Source organism: Eleutherodactylus coqui, chromosome 9 (genome assembly GCF_035609145.1).
Source record: "Eleutherodactylus coqui strain aEleCoq1 chromosome 9, aEleCoq1.hap1, whole genome shotgun sequence".
Classification (NCBI taxonomy): domain Eukaryota; kingdom Metazoa; phylum Chordata; class Amphibia; order Anura; family Eleutherodactylidae; genus Eleutherodactylus; species Eleutherodactylus coqui.
In genome coordinates this window covers 42,296,709-42,317,830 of record NC_089845.1, presented here as the reverse complement: position 1 = coordinate 42,317,830, position 21,122 = coordinate 42,296,709, and the positions used below count along the sequence as shown (strand labels likewise).

At 45.6% G+C, this 21,122-nt stretch overlaps 1 protein-coding gene across 1 annotated transcript in view; it reads left to right on the top strand.

Moving 5' to 3' along the window:
• PXDC1 (PX domain containing 1) overlaps positions 1–21,122 on the top strand; it is a 66,116-nt gene that overhangs the window by 12,118 nt on the left and 32,876 nt on the right. The window contains exons 2-3 of the mRNA XM_066579284.1: positions 14,810–14,901; positions 18,706–18,823. Coding sequence (XP_066435381.1) covers positions 14,810–14,901; positions 18,706–18,823 — 210 coding nt within the window. The remainder of the gene's footprint in view (positions 1–14,809; positions 14,902–18,705; positions 18,824–21,122) is intronic.

The following is a 21,122-nucleotide window of genomic DNA, read 5'->3' as shown; positions in this document are numbered from 1 at the left end:
GTCCCATCTGACTGTGGATGGGGCTAATTTCTAGGGGTGGTGCAGTCCCCCTGTCTAGGCTTTTTTCTGCAATTGCTTTGCTGAGCTTGTAATTACAACTGCAACTGCTCTGCCGAGCGTTAACCCTGTAACTGCCAATTGGGTTTTTCTCTGCTATCTGCCCTCTGAATATTGCAGTATTATTATCGAGTGATATTTTGGCTATATAGAAATTGACAGATAGCCATATCACCGATAAAACGGGTGCCATTCACTAAACTGTGGGGGCCCTGCTTACGCAACCTCTCAATAGCTTAATTAAAAGACTGAGCATTCAGATATATAGAAAACCAAGGTCGTATCGGTGTTAATGCAGACTAGGACAATTTCCTGCTGAACCACTGATATATACCAAGGGTTACTTGGCTCTAGTCTATTTCACTTAATGACTGATTAGACCGACGGTTATATCCAAAAACCGATCGGCTTAACAGCCAATGTGGATATTTGAGGGGTACACCTAGCCAGAAGAGAAAGAGTTGGAATGCATACTATATACTTTTTGGCATTCTTTTAACAAGAAACCGGTGACATAATTCATCGAAAAATCAATTTACTTTTGAGAAATTCTCTCTTTTACCAACCCTGGTCTTGAATGGTCCACAGTAAAAGGACTAAAGATGTATTGATGGTATACGTACCTTTTGCTCCTGAGGAACTATCCAAAAAATTGGATAGGGAAACGCGTCGAGCCTATCTCCGAGCATAAGTCTACTTTTTAGACGCCACTACATTACTTTTTGGCAAACGGTTAATCGGTGGATCTCCACCTACCGTACGCCAGAACCAATCTTGGCATTTAAAGAGTGTGTTTTTGCGGGATCTGGTCAATAATACTATCTAAGTGCACCATAACCAGACCCCGGGTAAAACAACCTTTAAATTAATGTGGCACCACTGGGGATCCAGTATACAAATAGAGGTCTAGATTGATATTTCTTTCTCAATCATTTAAGGACATATACATACTTGGCTTGAGGATATCCCAGCACGAACGGTATATCTAGATCTGACGTACTGGATATCATCCATTCCTCAACAAGCTATGTCCACACTAATCCCGCAAGGTTATCCAATCATACACCAGAAGGGATAAATATACTTACCTCTCTATCATCAAAGAGCTGAATCTCCCAGTTTACTATAAACCAGGGTCTTATTCTTTGGTTTCTTCTTGTTTTTGTTTTTCATTTGTGTGTGTGTTCATGTTAGTGTAAACCCATGTTCTTTTAAATAACTCAATAAACGTTATTAATTTTTATCTATATCTGTGAAGGGCACTCTCTTATTGTGTGTCTTATTGAAATATGATTTATCATCCCATGTAACTTAAGGCATGCATTTCGGACGGTGTTTCCATATTTTTTTCCACCGCAGGTAGGAACTATTAGTGGTTGATCCAGGGATTGGTCTGATTGCCATTAGGGAGTCGGGAAGGAAGTTTTTCCCCAAAGGGGCTATTTGGCTTCTGCTCTTGGGGTTTTTTGCCTTCCTCTGGATCAACAAAACAGGAGGCTAGACAGGCTGGACTAGATGGACATTGTCTTCATTCAGCCTTATGAACTATGTTACTATATTCAAGGGTCCTTTAACTGAAGCGCGAATGTAGCAGACCCTACCGAACTGCCATGGAGAATGCAATGAAGATCACCAGTGCAATGAAGATCAACAACTATGAAGGGTTAAAAAGTAGACCATGGACTTTTCTTTGATTGTGCCGATCCATCATCTTGTTAGGTGGCCATAGTCTGTAAGATAGAAGCTTAGTAACATCTGCACCTTTGCTTTGGAAATAGTCGTACTGTCACTGCATTGGCAAGTTCCAGGCGCATTCATGGGTCTGGTGTGACAGACCACACGATGCTCCGTCTGGTGCATGCTCCATGGCATTTGGTGTTACCTGCTGGGGGAGAAACATCTCCCTTCTGTCTTTCCAATGGTTGGCTGGCTGTCATCCCAGCTAGCTTATCAGTGGTTCATTTGGGGTAGGGTCTTCCGGCTCCGCAGTGTAGAGGGTGCCGGTTCTGCTCTTGTTATTCATTTGTTTTCTGGTCAGGCTCCGAGGTTAAGTGTTACTTGGCCTTTGAGCCTCTATGTACTTTTCGTGACTTTTATTATCAGGCTTTGGAGTTCAGAGTACAACCGTCCGTTTGTCTCTGGAACTAGACCTTGTTTGTCTCGTACTCCGTTCTTTGTTTATTAATTTTATCTATCTTGCTCTTTCCTTATATCTTCCCGTTCATCCTTTTTAGGGACAGTTATGGAATCTAGTTAGAATTCAGTTGTGGGGTTGCCCTTTTCTGGGTGGGTGCTCCACTCTATTGGCCTGTTTTATTGTTTTGCACTTTTAGCCTCATTGTTATCCCTTATGCTTTACACGTCATTTATCTTGACCCTGCACACGGCCTCTGCTTTAGTTTATCAGTTCTGCCAACAAGATTAAACAGACATGACACGTATCTGTACAGATATTTGGCACCACGAGAACTATTTTCCCACCGTCGGAATCATTGTTTTTGTACATTACTACACATGTATTTTCTTGGCCAAATGCTACAATTCTTTGCAATTGTTAACCAAGAAATATTCCGAAATAAGCATTATTTTTTTAAATCTTTTAGGGGTTGCCAGTTCGATTTAAAGGGCCGGCTCTAGAAATCCCTTTTGCTATGTAGAGATAATAGGCAGGGGTCCTGTAATGGGGTCCGCAGCTACCAACCATAGCAGAGAGCCATTGCGGTGCACTAAATGGAAGTTAAAACAGAAATGAGCACTTATAGTGGATGTGTCATTAGATAGTATGGGGGTAGGTGTGCTCTACTATTAACCCAAGTGGCACTGAGTCCTTCTATCTTTTGAATGCTGCCTGCTATTGGCCATATGGCGGTATTATTTTTTTGATATTTGGCTAATACTAGTGTGGACCTCTATCCAAACTATGATCTCCTCTAAAGTCCTTCATTACTCAACCGGTAGTTTAATGATGGCAGCGGTCCTTGTGTCTTGGCGCTGTAGTCCCAGTGATCGGCATCTTTACTCAGTTGGGTTTCTAACTTTAAAGGGGGGTATTTAAATATTTCTCCCTTTTATCAGGCCTGAGCAGATCTCTTGGTGATGTCACCATTGGTATGCGCCGCCTGGGACAGTAACTGGGCACTCTGTACCATGTCTGATGCCAGGTCTGCCCACTTGTGACCGGCTGAAAGTAGTGGAGTTGAGATGCATGAGTGTCAGAATGTTAATTAGCTGCAGACCGTAAACGTCTCCAGCTACTCATTGTAATGGAATGACAGCTGGCATCACTTCATTACTCACAGATGTTCCTGCCCTTCCTATTTCAAGGACTGACTTGTTTTAACATATGACTTCCTGTTTTCCAAGCAGCTAAATCACGCGTTCTTCAGTATATCTACTTCGCGGACCGTCTAGTCCATTTCCCTGACGATTTCTGCTGCCATGGAAAGACAAAGTAAAAGGAAATAGGAGTTTAACATAATCTAATATTTACAGTGCAATCGGCATGGTAACTGTGCCCGTCTGTTAGCCATATAGTGCCGAGCCAGCAAAAAAAGAAGTACCCTTAAAATACAGCCAATTCCCACTTTCCAAAGTCCTTAATATCAGATAAAGAACCCACAGTGGGGCTTCTTTACTATTCGTTTACCATGTGTTTTTAGACCTATTTGGACAGGTTTTTCCGACTTGTATGAAAAAGGGGCATGGCCTACACCCGTGATGGCGAACCTATGACACGCGTAGCCATAGTCGCTGTAACGCGGCTGCTCACCGCGTTAGTGAATACCAGCAGGGGCCATGGCTCCCCTTCCCGTATTCACTAACCAGCACTACTAGCAGCGCTGATCCCGGGGCACACTGTGATGTCAGTGTGCAGCCGGGATCCTCCTCCCCCCGTCCCCTGACGTCTCCTACCTGTTGGTTCCGCGAGAGCGTCCAGGGAAGGAGGCGTCCTACAGCACACTGACGTCACAGTGTGCTCCGGAGATCATCTTTGCTAGCGGCGCGCCAAGCATAGGAGGAGCAGAGCTTCCAGGAGGTAAGTACGTGGGTCTCGGCGGGCACTGTCACTGCTGTGGGACCGCTGTGGGGGTCAGTCACTGCTGTGGGGGTCAGTCACTGCTGGGGGCCGCTGTGGGGGTGAGTCACTGCTGGGGGGCCGCTGGGGGGGGGGCAGTCACTGCCGGGGTCCGTAACTGCTGGGGGGCTGCTGTGGGGGCCAGTTAATGCTGGGGGCCTCTGTGGGGGGCAGATACTGCTGGGGGGGGGGTGTGCTGTCGCTACTGGGGGCCGCTGTGGGTGGTGCTGTCGCTGCTGGGGGCCGCTGTGGAGGGCAGTTAATGCTGGGGGCCGCTCCGGGGGGGCAGTTAATGCTGGGGGCCGCTGTGGGGGGGCAGTTACTGCTGGGGGGCCACTGTGGGTGATGCTGTCACTGCTGGGGGCCACTGTGGGTGGTGCTGTCGCTGCTGGTGGCTGCTGTGGGGAGCAGTTACTGCTGAGGGGCCGTTGTGGGTGGGCACTGTTGCTGCTGGGGGCCGCTGTAGGGGGCGCTGTCACTGCTGGGGGCTCACCATTACTGAGATAAGTGAGGGGGAGACAGCGAGAGGCGAGAGCTTGTGCTATGGGTATTTTGGATTTTTTAAATACAGTTATACATTACAATTATACATTTTTGTTATTTAAACTATAAATATCGCGAATTTATGTTTTTTTTCTCAAAGTGACGCACCACCCGAGTTATGCTTGGTTTTTTGGCGAATTTTGACACACCGAGCTCAAAAGGTTGCCCATCACTGGCCTACACTGTGCCAAATTGCCATAAATTGCGCTAACGTTTAGGCACAATTTTTGGCATAAAGTAAGACACCTAATAGCTGGTCTCATTTGAAGACTGTCTAGTCTAAGTTTGCACTGCCCAACTTTTAGACAGAGGTTCCTTCGCAGATCCAGCGCTGTCATAAGACGAATCAGTTCAGCCATGGGATTCCCCTTTCCTGCTTCCATAATGGAGCAAAAAAACGGAACTCCCGTCGCAGATGTGAAAGCACCCTTAGGCCGAATGTCCACGGCCGAGTCGGGTTCAGACTGCGAAATCTCGCAGCGGAATCAGATCCTGTGCCTTGGCAGTGACCCCTGGCTTACCTTCCTTGCTTACCTTCCCGGCAGTGACCCCTGGCTTACCTTCCCTCTGCGCTGCGGATGTGCCAGCTGGCGCACCTCTGCACATGCACAGTGCAGAGAGTCGTGCCTGTGATGGCGCGGATCTGTGGCAACTCGCAACGGGACGGGCGGCTTCCATTCACTGGATCTCGAAAGACTTTTTTTCTATTAACATAAGTATTCATACCCTTTGGTATAACACTTCCTTTTCTCTCGATCATCTTTGAAATGTTTCTACACCTTGATTGGAGTCACCTGTGGTAAATTTAGTCGATTGGATCTAATTTTAAAAGACACCCCCCCCCTGTCTATAACATGTCTCGCAGCTCACAATGCATATCAGAGCGCAGGCTGTGTTTTAATGTCATCTATTTGTAGCATTGTCAGCCCCAGTCTCTCAGAAAAGAGCCCTTTGCTACAAATAAACAACCGGTTAGCCTCTTTCTTTTGTACCTTAGCTGGTCTCCACTATCCTTACCTCCGGCATTGACTTATCAGGGACAGGCAGAGCCGGGTCAGAAGGCATAGCTGGGCAGTCCATTAGTCTTTTGGAACGCCAAGGCCGCCTGTACACGGGCAAATTTGCATTGTAGAATCCGGGGCGTGCGTCCGCCTCCGTATTCCGCAGAAAACATTGTCCATAGCATGCTAGGGAAAAGTGCTTCTTCCTGCACACGAGCGTGTAGTAAATTGCGATTTCCACTCGAGGAGAAAAAATGACAGTATATTTTATTTTTGAGCAGATTCTGCGCGGACGGTTTCCATTGAAGTTGATGGAAGCCGTCCGAACCGCAGCCCTTCTGCAATTTAACATTGCAGAATGGTCGCAGACACCCGTTTCATTTCTTTGTGATAACGCAGAAAATCTGTACTGCGCATGTCCGATGGTGAGCTGTCTGGACCATCCGCAGTACAGAAAAAGACTGACAGGTGCGCAGGGTCGCCGTTCGCGGTCAGGTCCGGCACTCATTATTGTACCGCTCTCCACCAGGCTTCACTGCTGCCTGCAGACACTCATTGTACTGCTCTTCACCATGCTTCACTGCTGCCTGCAGACACTCATTGTACTGCTCTTTACCATGCTTCACTGCTCCCTGCAGACAATCATTATTGTACTGCTCTTCACCATGCTTCACTGCTGCCTGCAGACACTCATTGTACTGCTCTTCGCCATGCTTCAGTGCTCCCTGCAGACGATTATTATTGTACTGCGCTTCACCATGCTTCCCTGTTCCCTGCAGACACTCATTATTGTACCGCTCTCCACCATGCTTCACTGCTGCCTGCAGACAATCATTATTGTACCCCTCTCCACCATGCTTCACTGCTGCCTGCAGACACTCATTATTGTACCACTCTCCACCATGCTTCACTGCTGCCTGCAGACACTCATTGTACTGCTCTCCACCATGCTTCACTGCTGCCTGCAGACAATCATTATTGTACCGCTCTTCACCATGCTTCACAGCTGCCTGCAGACACTCATTATTGTACCGCTCTCCACCATGTTTCACTGCTGCCTGCAGACAGTCATTCTTGTACTGCTCTTCACCATGCTTCACTGCTGCCTGCAGATACTAATTATTGTACCGCTCTCCACCATGCTTCACTGCTGCCTGCAGACACTCATTATTGTACTGTTCTCCACCATGCTTCACTGCTACCTGCAGACACTCATTATTGTACCGCTCTCCACCATGCCACACTGCTGCCTGCAGACACACATTATTGTGCTTGCTCTCCACCATGCTTCACTGCTGCCTGCAAACACTCATTATTGTACTGCTCTCCACCATGCTTCACTGCTGCCTGCAGATACTAATTATTGTACCGCTCTCCACCATGCTTCACTGCTGCCTGCAGACACTCATTATTGTACTGTTCTCCACCATGCTTCACTGCTACCTGCAGACACTCATTATTGTACCGCTCTCCACCATGCCACACTGTTGCCTGCAGACACACATTATTGTACCGCTCTCCACCATGCTTCACTGCTGCCTGCAGACACTCATTATCGTACTGCTCTCCACCATGCTTCATAGCTGCCTGCAAACACTCATTATTGTACCACTCTCCACCATGCTTCACTGCTGCCTGCAGACACTCATTATTGTACCGCTCTCCACCATGTTTCACTGCTGCCTGCAGACACTCATTATTGTGTCGCTCTCCAGCCTTTCAGCGAAGTAACTGACTTCTGTTACACCTAAATATTTCAAATTTTGACCCATCAGTCCAAGACACTTGCTGCCATTTTTCTGCACCCCATTTCCTATGTTTTTGTGCACAGTTCGGTCATTTAGCCTTGTTTCCATGTTGAAAGAGTGACTTTTTGGTTGCAGTTTTTACATGAAGACCACGTCTGGGCAGACTTCTATGAACAATAGATGGGTGTACTTTGGTCCCACTCGTTTCTATCAGCTGTTAGCCCTTATGTCACCTTCTAATGTAAAAAAGTTTCAATTTTTTGCGTAAACTGGTATCTACGCTAAAACTTGCAACTTTTTAGCTTTCTGTGTAGCCTCACCACTATTTTTAAAGTAGGCGGAGCTTGCCAGTAGGTAGCATTGTCACCCCGGACCAGTAGATTTATGTATAATGTATACCAGAAACTGACGTAAATTTATACCAGAAATGTACGCTAGATTGGACCTCGATGTCATTTCTGGGAAGGCACACAGAATAGACGTGCACCTCCACATGTATGAAGCACACTGTGTGTCAGGTATAATCATACTAAGCCCGGCACCTCATGCTGGGCTGTCTTTCATCTGCTGCATTAGGTTTCCTTAGATGACTGCTGCATCTACCGCCCTCAACTTTACCTGTTTCTTTGTGCTTCTTCAAAAAAGCTTAAACAGCACATCTTGACCCCCAGTCTGCTTTGAAATCTTTGCCTGGGTGAGACCTTGCTAATGCAGTATAAGTACCTTGTGTCTTGAGGCTGTACTCATGGTGTATGACTGATCTAATGAAACTGTCTTCCGCAACCTCACCTTTGTAGCAGAGTCTAGTTGTTCCTCACGCAGTTTTAAGCCTCCTACACAGCTGCTTCTGTTTCAGTTCATGACAGTATTCCAACCTGTATATGAAAATGATGATTATAATTACTTGCTTGGCATATTTCGTTAATCATACACCTGACTTAAGGCCTATTTACACGTAACAAGTATCGCTCAAAATTTGTTCAAACGACCAAAAATGAGTGATAATCATTACATGTAAACGCAGGCAGTCGTGCGCTTTTCGTCTGAGCAATGATTTTAAGGTGAACTTAAAATCCATTCTTCAGCGGCAGAGAGATAAAGTATCTGTTAACAGACCGCATGCTGTGTTCTCCTTAGGAGTCGGGAGATTGCATTGTATTCTGCTGGTAATCCCTAGGAAAACAATGCAGCTCTTTGCACAGTAGGACTTGTGATTAGAGTGGGTTCTGCAAACAGCTCCTGGAGGCCCATTTACATGCAAATGAAGATGATAAAGTGTTAATAGTCATTAGTGTCCAGTTAAACTTAAAGATCCATTCAATCATTTCAATCAATGTAAATGGGCCTTTAATCCTGCAACATCCCTGACTTTGAGTATTCTTACTTTTCAGCCTTTTTCACACCAGCCTAAAACATTTGCCCAACACAGTATATATATATATATATATATATATATATATATATATATATATATATATCTTGTGGGCCTTAAAGAGATATCAATTAAAACGACATACAATTTCTTCAAATACAGCACAGTTTCCTCTAGTCTGTATTTCCATAGATACGTAGTTCTCATAACTAGTAATAACTTTCAGCTCACTTTTTCCCCAAAAGTCCTTCTCTCACAGTTTTTCCATTGTTGTTTTCGGCCTCGGATTTGCAGTTTGTCTCAGTTTCTTCTTAACTTAATGTTACTAATTTGTGTTGTCCCTTGTGTTGTGGCCTTGAAGGAGACCTTGTATACTTGGCAAGGAAGTGTCATGAAGTTGCCAGCGGCTGACAGAGAACCTCTGTTTGCACCCCGCGGCTCGCCTGGGGATGCTCTTTACTCCCAACTTCAACTTTGCTCCTAAGTCTTTGCACAGCTGGAAGCCGCTCGTTCCTCCCCACCCGAACAGATGTTCTAGTGCGGGAAATTCGTGGCTGATTTGCACAGATTACTTCTGTGCCATCTGATGGCGGATGCACACCTATACGGGCAGCCTGGGGGACGCACTACATTATAGATGTGTGCATGTCCGTGAATATTACTGTACGTTTGCGCACGCAGGGCAGTTCACACATACTCAACACACCCTTTCCGTGGATTAAAAGGCTATTAAGCCTAATGAGGTCCAGATGTGTCCTTTTCCCGACGTTCTGCATAGTGTTTCACAGATCCCCTTGCCTATTTTCGCAACTCCCATTGACTTCTACGGGAGCCTTTGTTGCGCAAAACGCATAAAGATAGAGCAGGTCCTACTTTTTTTGGCTCGCAAAACGCGCTCATGAGATTGAGGCCATTGCAATCAATGGCTTCTGTTCTCTGCGTTTAGTGGACGCAGATTTTGTGTGCGCAAATATGATCGTGTGAAGAAGCACTAAGGGACCGCGATCTCTCTTCATACACCTGCCACAACAGTTCCGATAAGCGGCGCTGCTCATTGGAGCTGTTAACCTTTTAAATGCCTTTTAATTCTGACAGCGGCATTTAAATCCTCCAGCCGATGTTTCGGGGTCCCGTACGCCGACCGCGATGGGATTGCAGATTGCAGTGTGGATGTCATCACAGCCGGGGGCCTTCTGAAAGGCCCCAGAGCTGCCATAGTAGAATGCCTATTAAGCCATGCCCGTGGGGATATAATGATGTACTGTCAGATCGCTATGGCATTACATCATACTGCAGGAGTGATCAAAGCATCACATGTTCTTGTTCCCTCTTGCGACAAATAAAAAAAAAAGTAAGAATAAGTTTTTTAAAAGTTTTATAAATTATAAAATAAAATTAAAGGTAATAAAAGTAAAAAAAAACAACTTTTGCCATATTTGTAATAAAAGAATCTAAATAATAAAGCAAAAATACAGATTTGGTATCACTGCATCCGTAAAAGTCTGATATATCAAAGTCATGCATTATTTACCGCGCATGGTGAATGTTGTCCAAAAAAAAAAAAAAAGAGCGATAGAATTTCTTTTGGTCAGAAAAAATGTAATAAAAAGTGATCAAAGAGTCATATGTACTCCAGAGTGGCACCAAAGGAAACTACAGGACGTCCCGCAAAAACTGAGCCCTCGCACACCTACGTTGAGGGAAAAATAAAAAATTATGACTGTCAGAAGATGGCGGCAGGAAATAAAATTTAAAAAATTAAATATTTTTGAAAATAAATAATAGTAGTACAGCAAAAATAAAAAACATAAATTTGGTATCGCTGTAATCGTTCTGACCCGTAGAATAAAGTTATCAGGTCATTTTTGTTGCAGTGTGTGCACCATAGAAACAAGACGCACCCAAAGATGGCGGAATTTGGTTTTTTTTTTCTGTTTAACTCCAATTAGAATTTTTCAGTACATTATATAGCACCAGTGTAAAATACAGCTTGTCCCGCAAAAATCTCCGTCGCGACGAGCATATCTGCGCATACGTTCGCCTGTTGAATCCCTTAGGAGGATTATAACAATTAGGGCTCATGTCCACTGGGTAAATGGAATTGCGGATTATTGTGAGCCTCACCTATCACCACGTATGGCAGCTATTTTTGCTTGTGCATGACCACGTATCTCACGCACACAGTCATGCGCAGTCCTCCTTCGTTTTTTTTTTTTTTATTTCCCACTCTGTCGCGTTGCGTTTTGTCCTGTTATGTGGCCGTGATTTTCACATTCGCATGGTGAGACTAAAACGAGCGAGTCAGTCACGCAAAAAAAAGGCTTGTTCTATTTATGCAGGGTAAGGGAACATTTTAAAGTCAGGAAACCGAGAGCAGCGGTGCGTGCAAAAAAGCGCAGTAAAATACGGCAACGTGCACGCAAATACACAACACTCATTCTGCTAAAACATGCGCAAATACGCTGCTTACGCTTGTGTGAATCGGGCTTGACAGCTCCCGCACTCAAATGTAGCCGTATATACGCTCGGGGGGAGCATAACGGGATTGTGCTGTGAATGTAGCGCTATTACATGCTTTTGCTCGCGTATTCACGCATTCTTCTGTACGTTTTGCGCTGCCAGGCCCGTCTACAGCGGGTGTATCCTGCGATGTTATTGAACCGGCTGAGCACTGTTCAGTGTTATCAATTAACAAATTAACAGATTTCCTTACGCATTTGTGCAACCCCATAGAGTCTTACAGTGCCTTGGGTGCGCAAATGCGCAAGAAATAGAGCATGTCGCATGTTTTTTTCACTTTCCGGAAATGCATGTGAAAAAACGCTGAGTGCGAGGGAACCCAACGAAATCAATTGGTTCTATCGTCAGCGGCTTGTGTGAAGGATTTTGCGTGTGCGTGCAGGAGCCCCTGGAGCAGATACCGAGACTGTCGCGTGTACATGCGCTTATGTTATTGCCATTAGGTAGCGATTGTACCGGCGGTTTCTTAGATCAATATCTGCTTGTATAAACGGTCTTTACAACTGGCGTTTCTCAATTATCTACATAAGATACAGATACTTTATACGCTGCCCTCCTACCATCGGCCATGTTGGCCATAATGCCCTTTAGGTTCTCATTCAGCACTTCTAGAACATATCGTATCGGCTACAACGTACTCACATCGGCGTGGGAACCTCCAACCATCGCCGATCCGGCACAAAATACTCCAAGAAAAAGCGCTGAATGCACTTATTCTCCATCTAAAAGCCGGGCAGATGAGCGGAAACTGAACAGACCCAATTATAGTCAATGGGGTCCATTTGGCGGAAAACAGAATCCGCAACGCAGATGGGGACGCATTTATGCCGCGTTCCCCGCAGCGGAATAACGCAGCTATTAGGTTCTTTTGAACCTAATAGCTCAGTCCTCACATGCGGGATTCTGCCGCGGGAATAAAATTGTGGTATGTTCTATTTCGCTGCGTTTTTCCGCCGTGGGAGGCCCCCATTAATATAGTATTAATGGAGAACGCAGAAAATCGCATGTTGTTCCGTGATTGCCAGCAGGGACTTTTTTGTTTACCCCACGGGACTCCTGCGGCGTAAAACCGCGGGCGTATCCCGCTCTGTCCGCCGGCGTGAGGCCTAAATCCTATGAAGTTCCGGAGAAGCTGATGAAATGTTACATTATAATAACAATAAACTTCTTCTGAAATGAAGTTGCTTCTGTTGGCCATAAAGTTGTGAAGCCTCTTCTCCCTTCGTACCACATAGATCCCTTCCCAGGACTCTTCAGATCATGCAGAATGCAGCCCTAAGCTCTCGCTCACGACCTGAAGGTTGCAGGTTCAATCCCTACATGATTTAGGTAGCCAGTTCAAGGTTGACTCAGCCTTCCATCCTTCCGAGGTCAGTAAAATGAGCACCCAGCTTGGTGGGGGGTAATAAATAAATTACCTGAAAGTGCTGCGGAATAAGTTGGCGCTATACAAATAACAAGATTTATTTTTATGTCCTCATCGGCGAGCTGTAGATTTGTACTCTGTAGCCACGACACGTTGTCAGTTCTTGTAGCCCGCTGTACCTTCTGTCGGTGCAGGTCCACTATATTTAGTGTCAGTGAAGCGGTTTTTGTGTTCCTTTCAGCGAGCCCATGCATGATTTACGGAGCCGCCGGTCTCGGCTATTGCCAGACGTATGATAATTAAACCTGCTTTATAACTTCCTTCCGAGCTGCTGAATAATTGATCTGGAGTCATCTCCTCTTACACAGAGACTGGGAGAAATACCTGGCCATCTCTAGTATAAGGGAGTTACTAGGAGAAGATATGACTATGACCGGGCTCACATGGGCGCAGCATTTTACCGCTATGTAATTACGCATGTACAGCGTTTATCACGCACCCATAGAAAACAATAGGGCTCTATCGTGCGTAATATGCGGTAAAATAGAACCCGCTGCGTTCTTTTTTAGGCGCATATTATCTGTAATGTATAGACACAAAGTACTTTATTCAAGAACACAAAGAGTTAAAACTACATGCAAACATTTGGAGTAAAGAATGCAATGTCTATAATGTAGGTCTGTGTGACGGCTGGTTACCAAAACACATATATGAGGAATATATCATAATCAATGGATAGAACGTAATAGGTAAATAACAGAAATCCAGTGCAGATCAGCGGAGTCACCACATTGAGCAACACGGAAACCGTACTGAAGCCGTGACGTACGTTTTGCTGGTTGATTCCTCGATGGGTTAAAAAAAAAGCTTTGCCCCGTTGCCGTTCACACGGATTGTGCAAAATATGTGTGCAAGAAAAATCGCAGCATGTTCTATCTTGGCACGTATTACGCGTGTATACACGCCAAGATAGTACATGGCGATTGGCATGCGGTAAGTCTGCAGTGTCATCTCAGCCCGACCTCAGCCATTGGAACTTCGGTTTCTGCTTTGGTTTGCTAATTCCATAATTCCTGATAGAAATGGACTCCTACGGGGCTTTAGACTTGGTCCACCCAGGGCTGATTTCCAGTGGAATGTCCGCAGCGGGCATTATACTGCAGATCAGCCGCGGAAACCCTGCCTTCAAACCATTTACAAGATTTGTCGCGAATTCCTGTGCAAATTTTCACCTAAAATTAGGAAAATTGGCTTCTACCTCATTGGGTTTTTTTTTTGCCTCTTCTGGATCAACACTGCAGGATAATGGGCTGAACTGGATGTGTCTTTATTTCAGCCATATGTACTATGCCTGGCATGGGGACAACCCCTTTAAGGGCTCGAACAGATGGGCATGTTTTATCCCATTATGCGGCCATGGAAATCACGGGCACATAAAGGGACAAAAGCGTTCATGTCAATGGCTTCGTTTTCACTAGCGGGATTGGCGCGCATTAATATAATTCAGAGGAACAGATAGGACCTATCCTTCTGGTTTTGCACAATAGTTCGGAGTTTCATGCAGTTCATGCGCCCCTCTGTTGAAGCCCTGAAGGGGTTTCCCGATCAAAGATATTTATTACCTGTCCACGGGAATGTCCCACATGAATGGAGTGATGGTGACACGCGTGAACCCCCCACCCCATTCACTTCTATGGGATGGAAGGAGATTGCTAAGTACATCAATCTCCTTCCTTTCCACACAAATGACTGGATCGGTGGACAAGCATTTGAGGCATTCAAGGTGCGCAAATCTTGGGATCGTTTAGTTCCCAGCAGTCGGACCCCCAGCAATCAGGCATGTAGCCCCTGTCCTGTGGATAGGGAATAGATGTCTTTAATGGGAAGACCCCTTTAAGGACTAACGGTTAACTAGTCTCCATGTTGGAAACCCCCCATAAACAAATAATACTTCTAAACTGCACTTTTTTTTACTCTTCCCTATAATTGAAGCACATCTTGTACCCCTTGTACTTTCCCATCTTGAATGGTAATCCTGGTCTCACAAGTCACATACAACAACTAAACTTGTTGCATTCGGTTTTGTTACCGTGTACTTATAACAGCTGTATGATTACTATCTTTTAGGACTGATCACCATTAAAGATTCTCATGAAATAGAGGCAAGACTCAATGAAGTGGAGAAACTGTTGAAGACGGTTATCAGCATGCCTTGTAAAGTACGTATGCCACTGCTTGAAGGGAACGTACCATCAGATAGTGACCTATTGTTTAAATCAAGGGTGTTTTTATGTTAAACTTATTGCAGTTTTTATTCTGGCCACTGAGCCTCATTATAGGCTTACCGTTCATGTTCTCACAGGCTGATTACACAGGATCCATCATTCATAATAGGTGATGGTCACAGCTCACCTACTCCCCCTCCCTGCACAGTGATTTTGCATAGAGTATGTCTAAAGGCCCATTTACACACAAAAATAATCTTTCAAACGATTAAAAAGCTTTAGCAATCATTATTCATAAAGTGTTAATGGACACTGATGTCCATTAACACTTTAACATCTTCATTTGCCTGTAAAAGGGCCTCTGGGAGCTGTCTGCAGAGCCCAGCATGTGGGCTGGGCTCTGCACACAGCTGCATTGCTCTCGTCACATGCTGGGCTCTGCAAACAGCTCCTGGAGGCCCATTTACATGCAAATAAAGATGATAAAGTGTTAATGGACATTTGTGTCCATTAACACTTTCTGCAAAATGATCGCTAAAACTTTGTCATTTGAAAGATTGTCTTTGCGTGTAGACGGGCCTTTAAAATAATTGTTCAGGAGAGAAGTACCCGATGGTAGCGTTTTACACGAAGCAATTATCGCTCATTTGCGGTCGTTTGGACGAATTTCGAGTGATAAACATTGCGTGTAAATGGGCCTTAAATCACTCTTCCACAGAAGTCAACAAGTAATCTCCAGACAACAGTTTTCTATGGTCCATGCGGCTGCTGTAAAGAATATCTCTGAACAGACAATAGAATTAAATAAAATCTACAACTGTAAAATTTAAACAGGTACCAAAACATTATATTGTTCCAATCTGTTTATTGTTGTTCACTAAATAAAATGAAGGTATTACCGTCCCTTTAACCCTTTCCAATCCACTGTCTGACATCTTCAGACATTCTGATTGAAGCCTGTACAGCTCCGATGTCAGAAGATGTCCGGCAGGGTATTCTTACTGTACTGGCTGCTCTGTTGTCGGGGGCCTCTCCAGCATGTCACATACCGCAGTACTGGCTTTAGCCAGCAGATGGCGCCATTGTATAATGGCAGAGAGAGAATACCCCCTAGGAAAGCCTGAATCTAAAATTGGAATACAAAGAGTGAAGGAGTACTTAATATTACAGAAGAGCTAAGGCTACATTCACACGGCATCGTTACCCCTGTTTGGGGGTCCATCCCCAGACTCCATCTGGAGGGCTGATAACTGTGTCCAGATGGACCCGCAACAGCTGCTTATAGTAACAAGGGGTACCGGAGCTGCACGTTTTGGTCTCCATTGTAGTAGGTTTCCGTCCGGTTCCGGTATTTTGGCCAAGCGGAGTAGCATAGCCAACGTTTTCATAATGTGAAAAAACATCAAATCCTGCAGCATTACTGATGAGCACAAGCCGTGCGGGGTATATAGTATATTGTCCAGTCTTACCTCTTACGTCAGCCTTGGTTAAAAGTTAACGATTGATATTTTCCCTTCTCGTTGCCAGAGAGTTGGTGATGCAATAGGACAGAAAGCAGAAGATAGAAGATCCAGGGTTTTTTTTTAACCTCTTAAAGACCAAACAACACTTGGTCTTGGGCTCTAATCAGAGGCATAGCTAAAGGTTCATGGCTTTATCTTGGGGTGCCCCAACTTCTTTTAACCCCTTAATGCAGAGGCGTAATTTGAAGCTTCTGGTCCTAAATTCAAAACCTGTAACAGGGCCCCAACGATAATGCTTTATTCATAGTACTGGGCTCCCTATATGGAGAAGAGAGGCCTTATGGACTCCCTAAGGCTCCTGGGCCCGGGTCCAACCGCATCCCCTATAGTTATGCCAGTGGCTTTATTCCCATCCGATGGTAATAATGCAGTACGGGATTAAAGGTTCTGACCTACAATGTAGCAGGTGCAGGTCGAGTCCTTGGCTGTTAGTCACAGTCAAAGACCAGGAGAAGAAGCTGTTTTTAACTGCTTCTGCCTTGTCCCTTTGCAGGCTATATAGCGCTCAATGAGTAATGTGTAGTGCAGAGAGAGAGAGCAGAAGTGTTACTTCCACTATTCAGCTCGGCGATCACGTGACCGCCGGGTGCCCCCTGCTAAGGCAGAGCTGCAGGGCGATATTTTCCCTGTAACTGGGCTCCTATGGATGCACTAACTTCAGTGAGAAGTGTGAAATTAAAAAAAAAAAAGTGAATAAAAAATAGGCCTAAATGTCACGGGGGGGAAAATGCAGAAAAAAAAATTTTGGTAGCTAAAGGGGGAAAAAAGGGCAGTAAAACCACCTGTTGGTAAAATGCATATAAAATGCCTGGTTCTTTAGGTGGTTAAAGGAGTTTTTAAAAAATTACTACGGACAGGGATTGGATGAAAATGGGAAACTACAGAATACACACTGTTCATTTGGCATGTGATCATCCAATCTTAGGCTTTAGCGGCGATTCTACTATTAATGATATGTGACCGCTAAAGCCTGTGATTGGCTGAGTGGTCATGTGCGCAATGAACGGGGCGCCTCACTGCCTTTGCTTCTTCAGGGAACAGAGCAGCAGGAAGCGGGGAAGGGAGGCCATATAAGAGATGAGTTTGTCTTAGGCTGCTGTCACACCTGTATCGGGGATTCCGCTTCCCTGTCCCATTCAGGAAGAAGGAAAGGGGAATTCCAGCGGCCGAACTGTTCCCTCTCTGCACGGAACTGAACAACATCGGGCCAATCCCATTGACTATAATGGGGTCTGTCTTATTTCTGCCCAGCTACCCGGCTTTTGGGTTCTTCCCACCAAAAGCCGGGTAGCTGGGCAGAAAAACACTGCATGCAGCCCTTTTTTCTTCTGGTATTGTCAGCCGGATCTGCGACGGAACCTCCGGCCGCGGGTCCAACGCCGATGTGAAACCGCCGCCTTTTTCTACCTTTAATTATTCTTACCTGCAGAACTTTTTTCACTCCCCAAAAACTGGTTTAAGTAGCCAAACAATCAGTACTTCTATAGGGAAACAAAACCCAAAAAGTCAGGGGCCACCAACCAAATCCCTGCTGCCTTAGCTGCCCGACTTCTTGGATGTCTTCTGCGCTGGTCTTACTTCTTGCCTTCAGTGTTTAAAAATCCAACAATAGCCGTGGAATTGTTTTAGATGAAATATTCCTATGTACTAAATCTCCCAGGCTGCCTTCACATCTGTATTAGGAACTCCTGCTCGGAGGTTCCATCGCAGATCCGGCACAAAATACCGGGACTGATGTGGGACTTTTTCTACCAGTGGAATGCCAGGCAGCTGAGCGGAATCCAAACGGACCGCATTATAGTCAATGCTGTCCTTTTTGCCGCTGTTCGGTTCAGTCCTAAGACGGACCAGTTCAGCCAGAGGATTCCCCTTTCCTGCTCCCCGAACGGAGCGGGCAAGCAGAACCCCCATTGCAGATGTGAAAGAGCCTTACCTGTCCTCATATGACTCTACCAGCCGCATTATTTGTGGCTCTATAGCTGGGACAAACAACATTGAGGGACCAATCGTATTAAGCCCTGCTGATATTTCTGAGTCCATGTAATATTTACGCCGGGGTTAGATAACTCTCGTGGGACAGGTAGTTAATGTGCCTTGAAATGCCGGAGTTTCTAAGCTCTTCTCCTCTGCTGGGTTTGTCCTGAGCTGCTCTTGTTACAATGTATCTACAAGTTGGCAGAGATGGTGTAGCAACATGCAGCCCAACAATAATATGTAGCAGATGTTTACCAGTCCAGGTTGTCTGTTCCTACGCTAATAAGCTCTTGTCTTTCAGTATTCCAGGTCGGAGGTTGTTCTCACCTTCTTTGAGAGATCCCCACTGGACCAGGTGTTGAAGAATGATAATGTTCACAAGATCCAGCCGAGCTTCCAAAGCCCCATAAAAATCTCCGGTAAGTGATTGTACAAGGTCAGCGTTACGGATAGACTGGTAGGTTGTGTCCGGGTGGTTTCACATCGGCGCTGGAACCTCCGTTCGAATCCAGCACAAAATAAAGTGCCAAATGCCGGGCTGCTGAGCAGAAACCACGCAGATCACACTTTAACCCTTTTGACTTTTTAATTACTAGTGCAAATTTGTTAGGATCAGACAAAGAGCGGTCCTTACCCGTTCTCTGCGCGACGAGTCAGAGCTCAGCCCACGGCTCTACGGGTCTTTGTTAGGGAATGGCTACCTCTGCCCCCTGCAGCCAGTCAGAAGCCACAGTGGTCAGGTGCCGTTCTCCTGGCATCATGGTCCCCAGCATCTGAGTGGTGATGCCAGAAGATCAGCACATGCCCGCTGCGGCCTCTTAATTGACGACAGCGATCGGGGTAACGACAACAAAGACCAGGAGGACCACGGAGCTGAAGTGCTGGATCTCCAGTAGCGGACGGGTGAGTACTCCTGCATTTGTTGTTTTACCACATTTGCACCTGTAATTATGGTGCATTTTCATAAATAGGTGAAAATGCACCGTTCTTTATGGCAAGTCCATGACTGCTTTACAGAGACAGTCACTATCTTGGGCTTTCGTACATGTGGGGTACATGAGCTCCGCCTACTGAATACTGCACCTGTTAAATTTTGCGCGTCTTTACTTCAAAACTGCAAGATTAACTTCTGTGGCGGTATTAAGGACGACTTGCGGAATTGATGCTGCGGATTTCTAACAGGCGATGGAATTCTGCAATTAAAGTGTGCATTTAAAAAAGCACTATAAATTACGCAAGACACTCCGCAGAGCGCATTCCATAGTTAAGAACAGCAAATTCCATAATAATTGACTAAATCCGCATCTGCGCTGCGTTCTGCACACGATTCCGCCCTGTGTGATCGGTCCCTAATGCCGCCTCACACTTGGCACAGTACTGTATTCAGTTGAACGCTCAGTCAGTGTTACCCGGTGTGATGTGCGGAGCGAGGGTTTACCATAAGTCTACCCCGTCTGTAGTTCCCCGGGAATATAGTGCTTGCACTAATCCTTTCTTCAGTCTGGGGGTGCGTTTACACCAAACGATTATCATCAGAACGAGCGGATGACGTCAGAGTTCGTTCATGCAGCCTGTTTATACCGGCAGATACACCATTGGCCCGTTCAAAACAGAAATCGTTTAGTCGTTCAAATTCGCTGTATGAGGGCGGCTTCAGACGAGCGTTAGTGCAAATGTGCTCAGTATAGCGTATCAGAGCATGAACGATGTTTGAAGAGACAGGTAACCAGGGTGTTACACGCACGTCAGCGCTTATTACTGTACGTTTTTGGGAGCGCAGGCACAGGCTCGCATCACACGCCCTTTGTGAAATTGGTTAGTTATTAAAGCCTAAGCCTGGCGGCAAAATCTGCGCCCGCAATGCTCCGCATATACTTAACTCCCATTGACTTAATGGATTCCTTCACATGTCTCTGCACATTTCAAGCACGCGGGGAAAAAATGCAACATGCTGTATTTTTGGGCGCAGTTGTGCACCTAAGGCCCCTGTCTGCATGAAATCGCACACGGAACTGCAAATTTTTGTGGGGCTAAATGATAGCATCTGGGCCTACTAGGTCATCTGACCCACTTGCCGAATCAGCTGACCCACTTACTAAGTAGGCAGGCCTGCCTACTCAAACTTGGCGCTTCCATGGCCCTCATTTTTCTATAATTTGTTGCTCTGCCAAAACCGCTCACAGCGCAATAAAGTACGGTAAAATGCATAATGGGGGTCATGTCAAACAAATAGAACTGAAAGGACCAACCTAGCAGAGGACCTCAAATCCTTTTAGGGTGTTTGAAAAGGTGAAAGCAATTCATATATATTGTTTGGAGATCCGTTTCCCCTTGCCAGCGCTTCCTCCTTGGCGGGCGGTGTTACCAGCGGACGCTCTCCCCCACAGCCCCCTATATTCCAATATATAGACTATATTCTGAGTGCAGCCTCAGCCATGTCTTGTGATGAGTTCTGGAAGAGTTGAGGATTTAATAAGTTGTGTAATACCGCCACCTACAGGCCAACTCTGTTAGTACTGTCTAATATTCATTACACACTGGACCTAGAGTTGCCGTTAACGGGGTAATCCAATTTTTTTTAAAACTGATGGCCTATGCTCAGGATGGGCCCTCAATATCTGATTGGCGGGGGTCCACCGCTTGATTGAAGGGGAAGTTATGCTAGTGCTGCAGACTCTTCGAGGCCGAGTTCACACGGATGAATTTGCGTGCTAATTT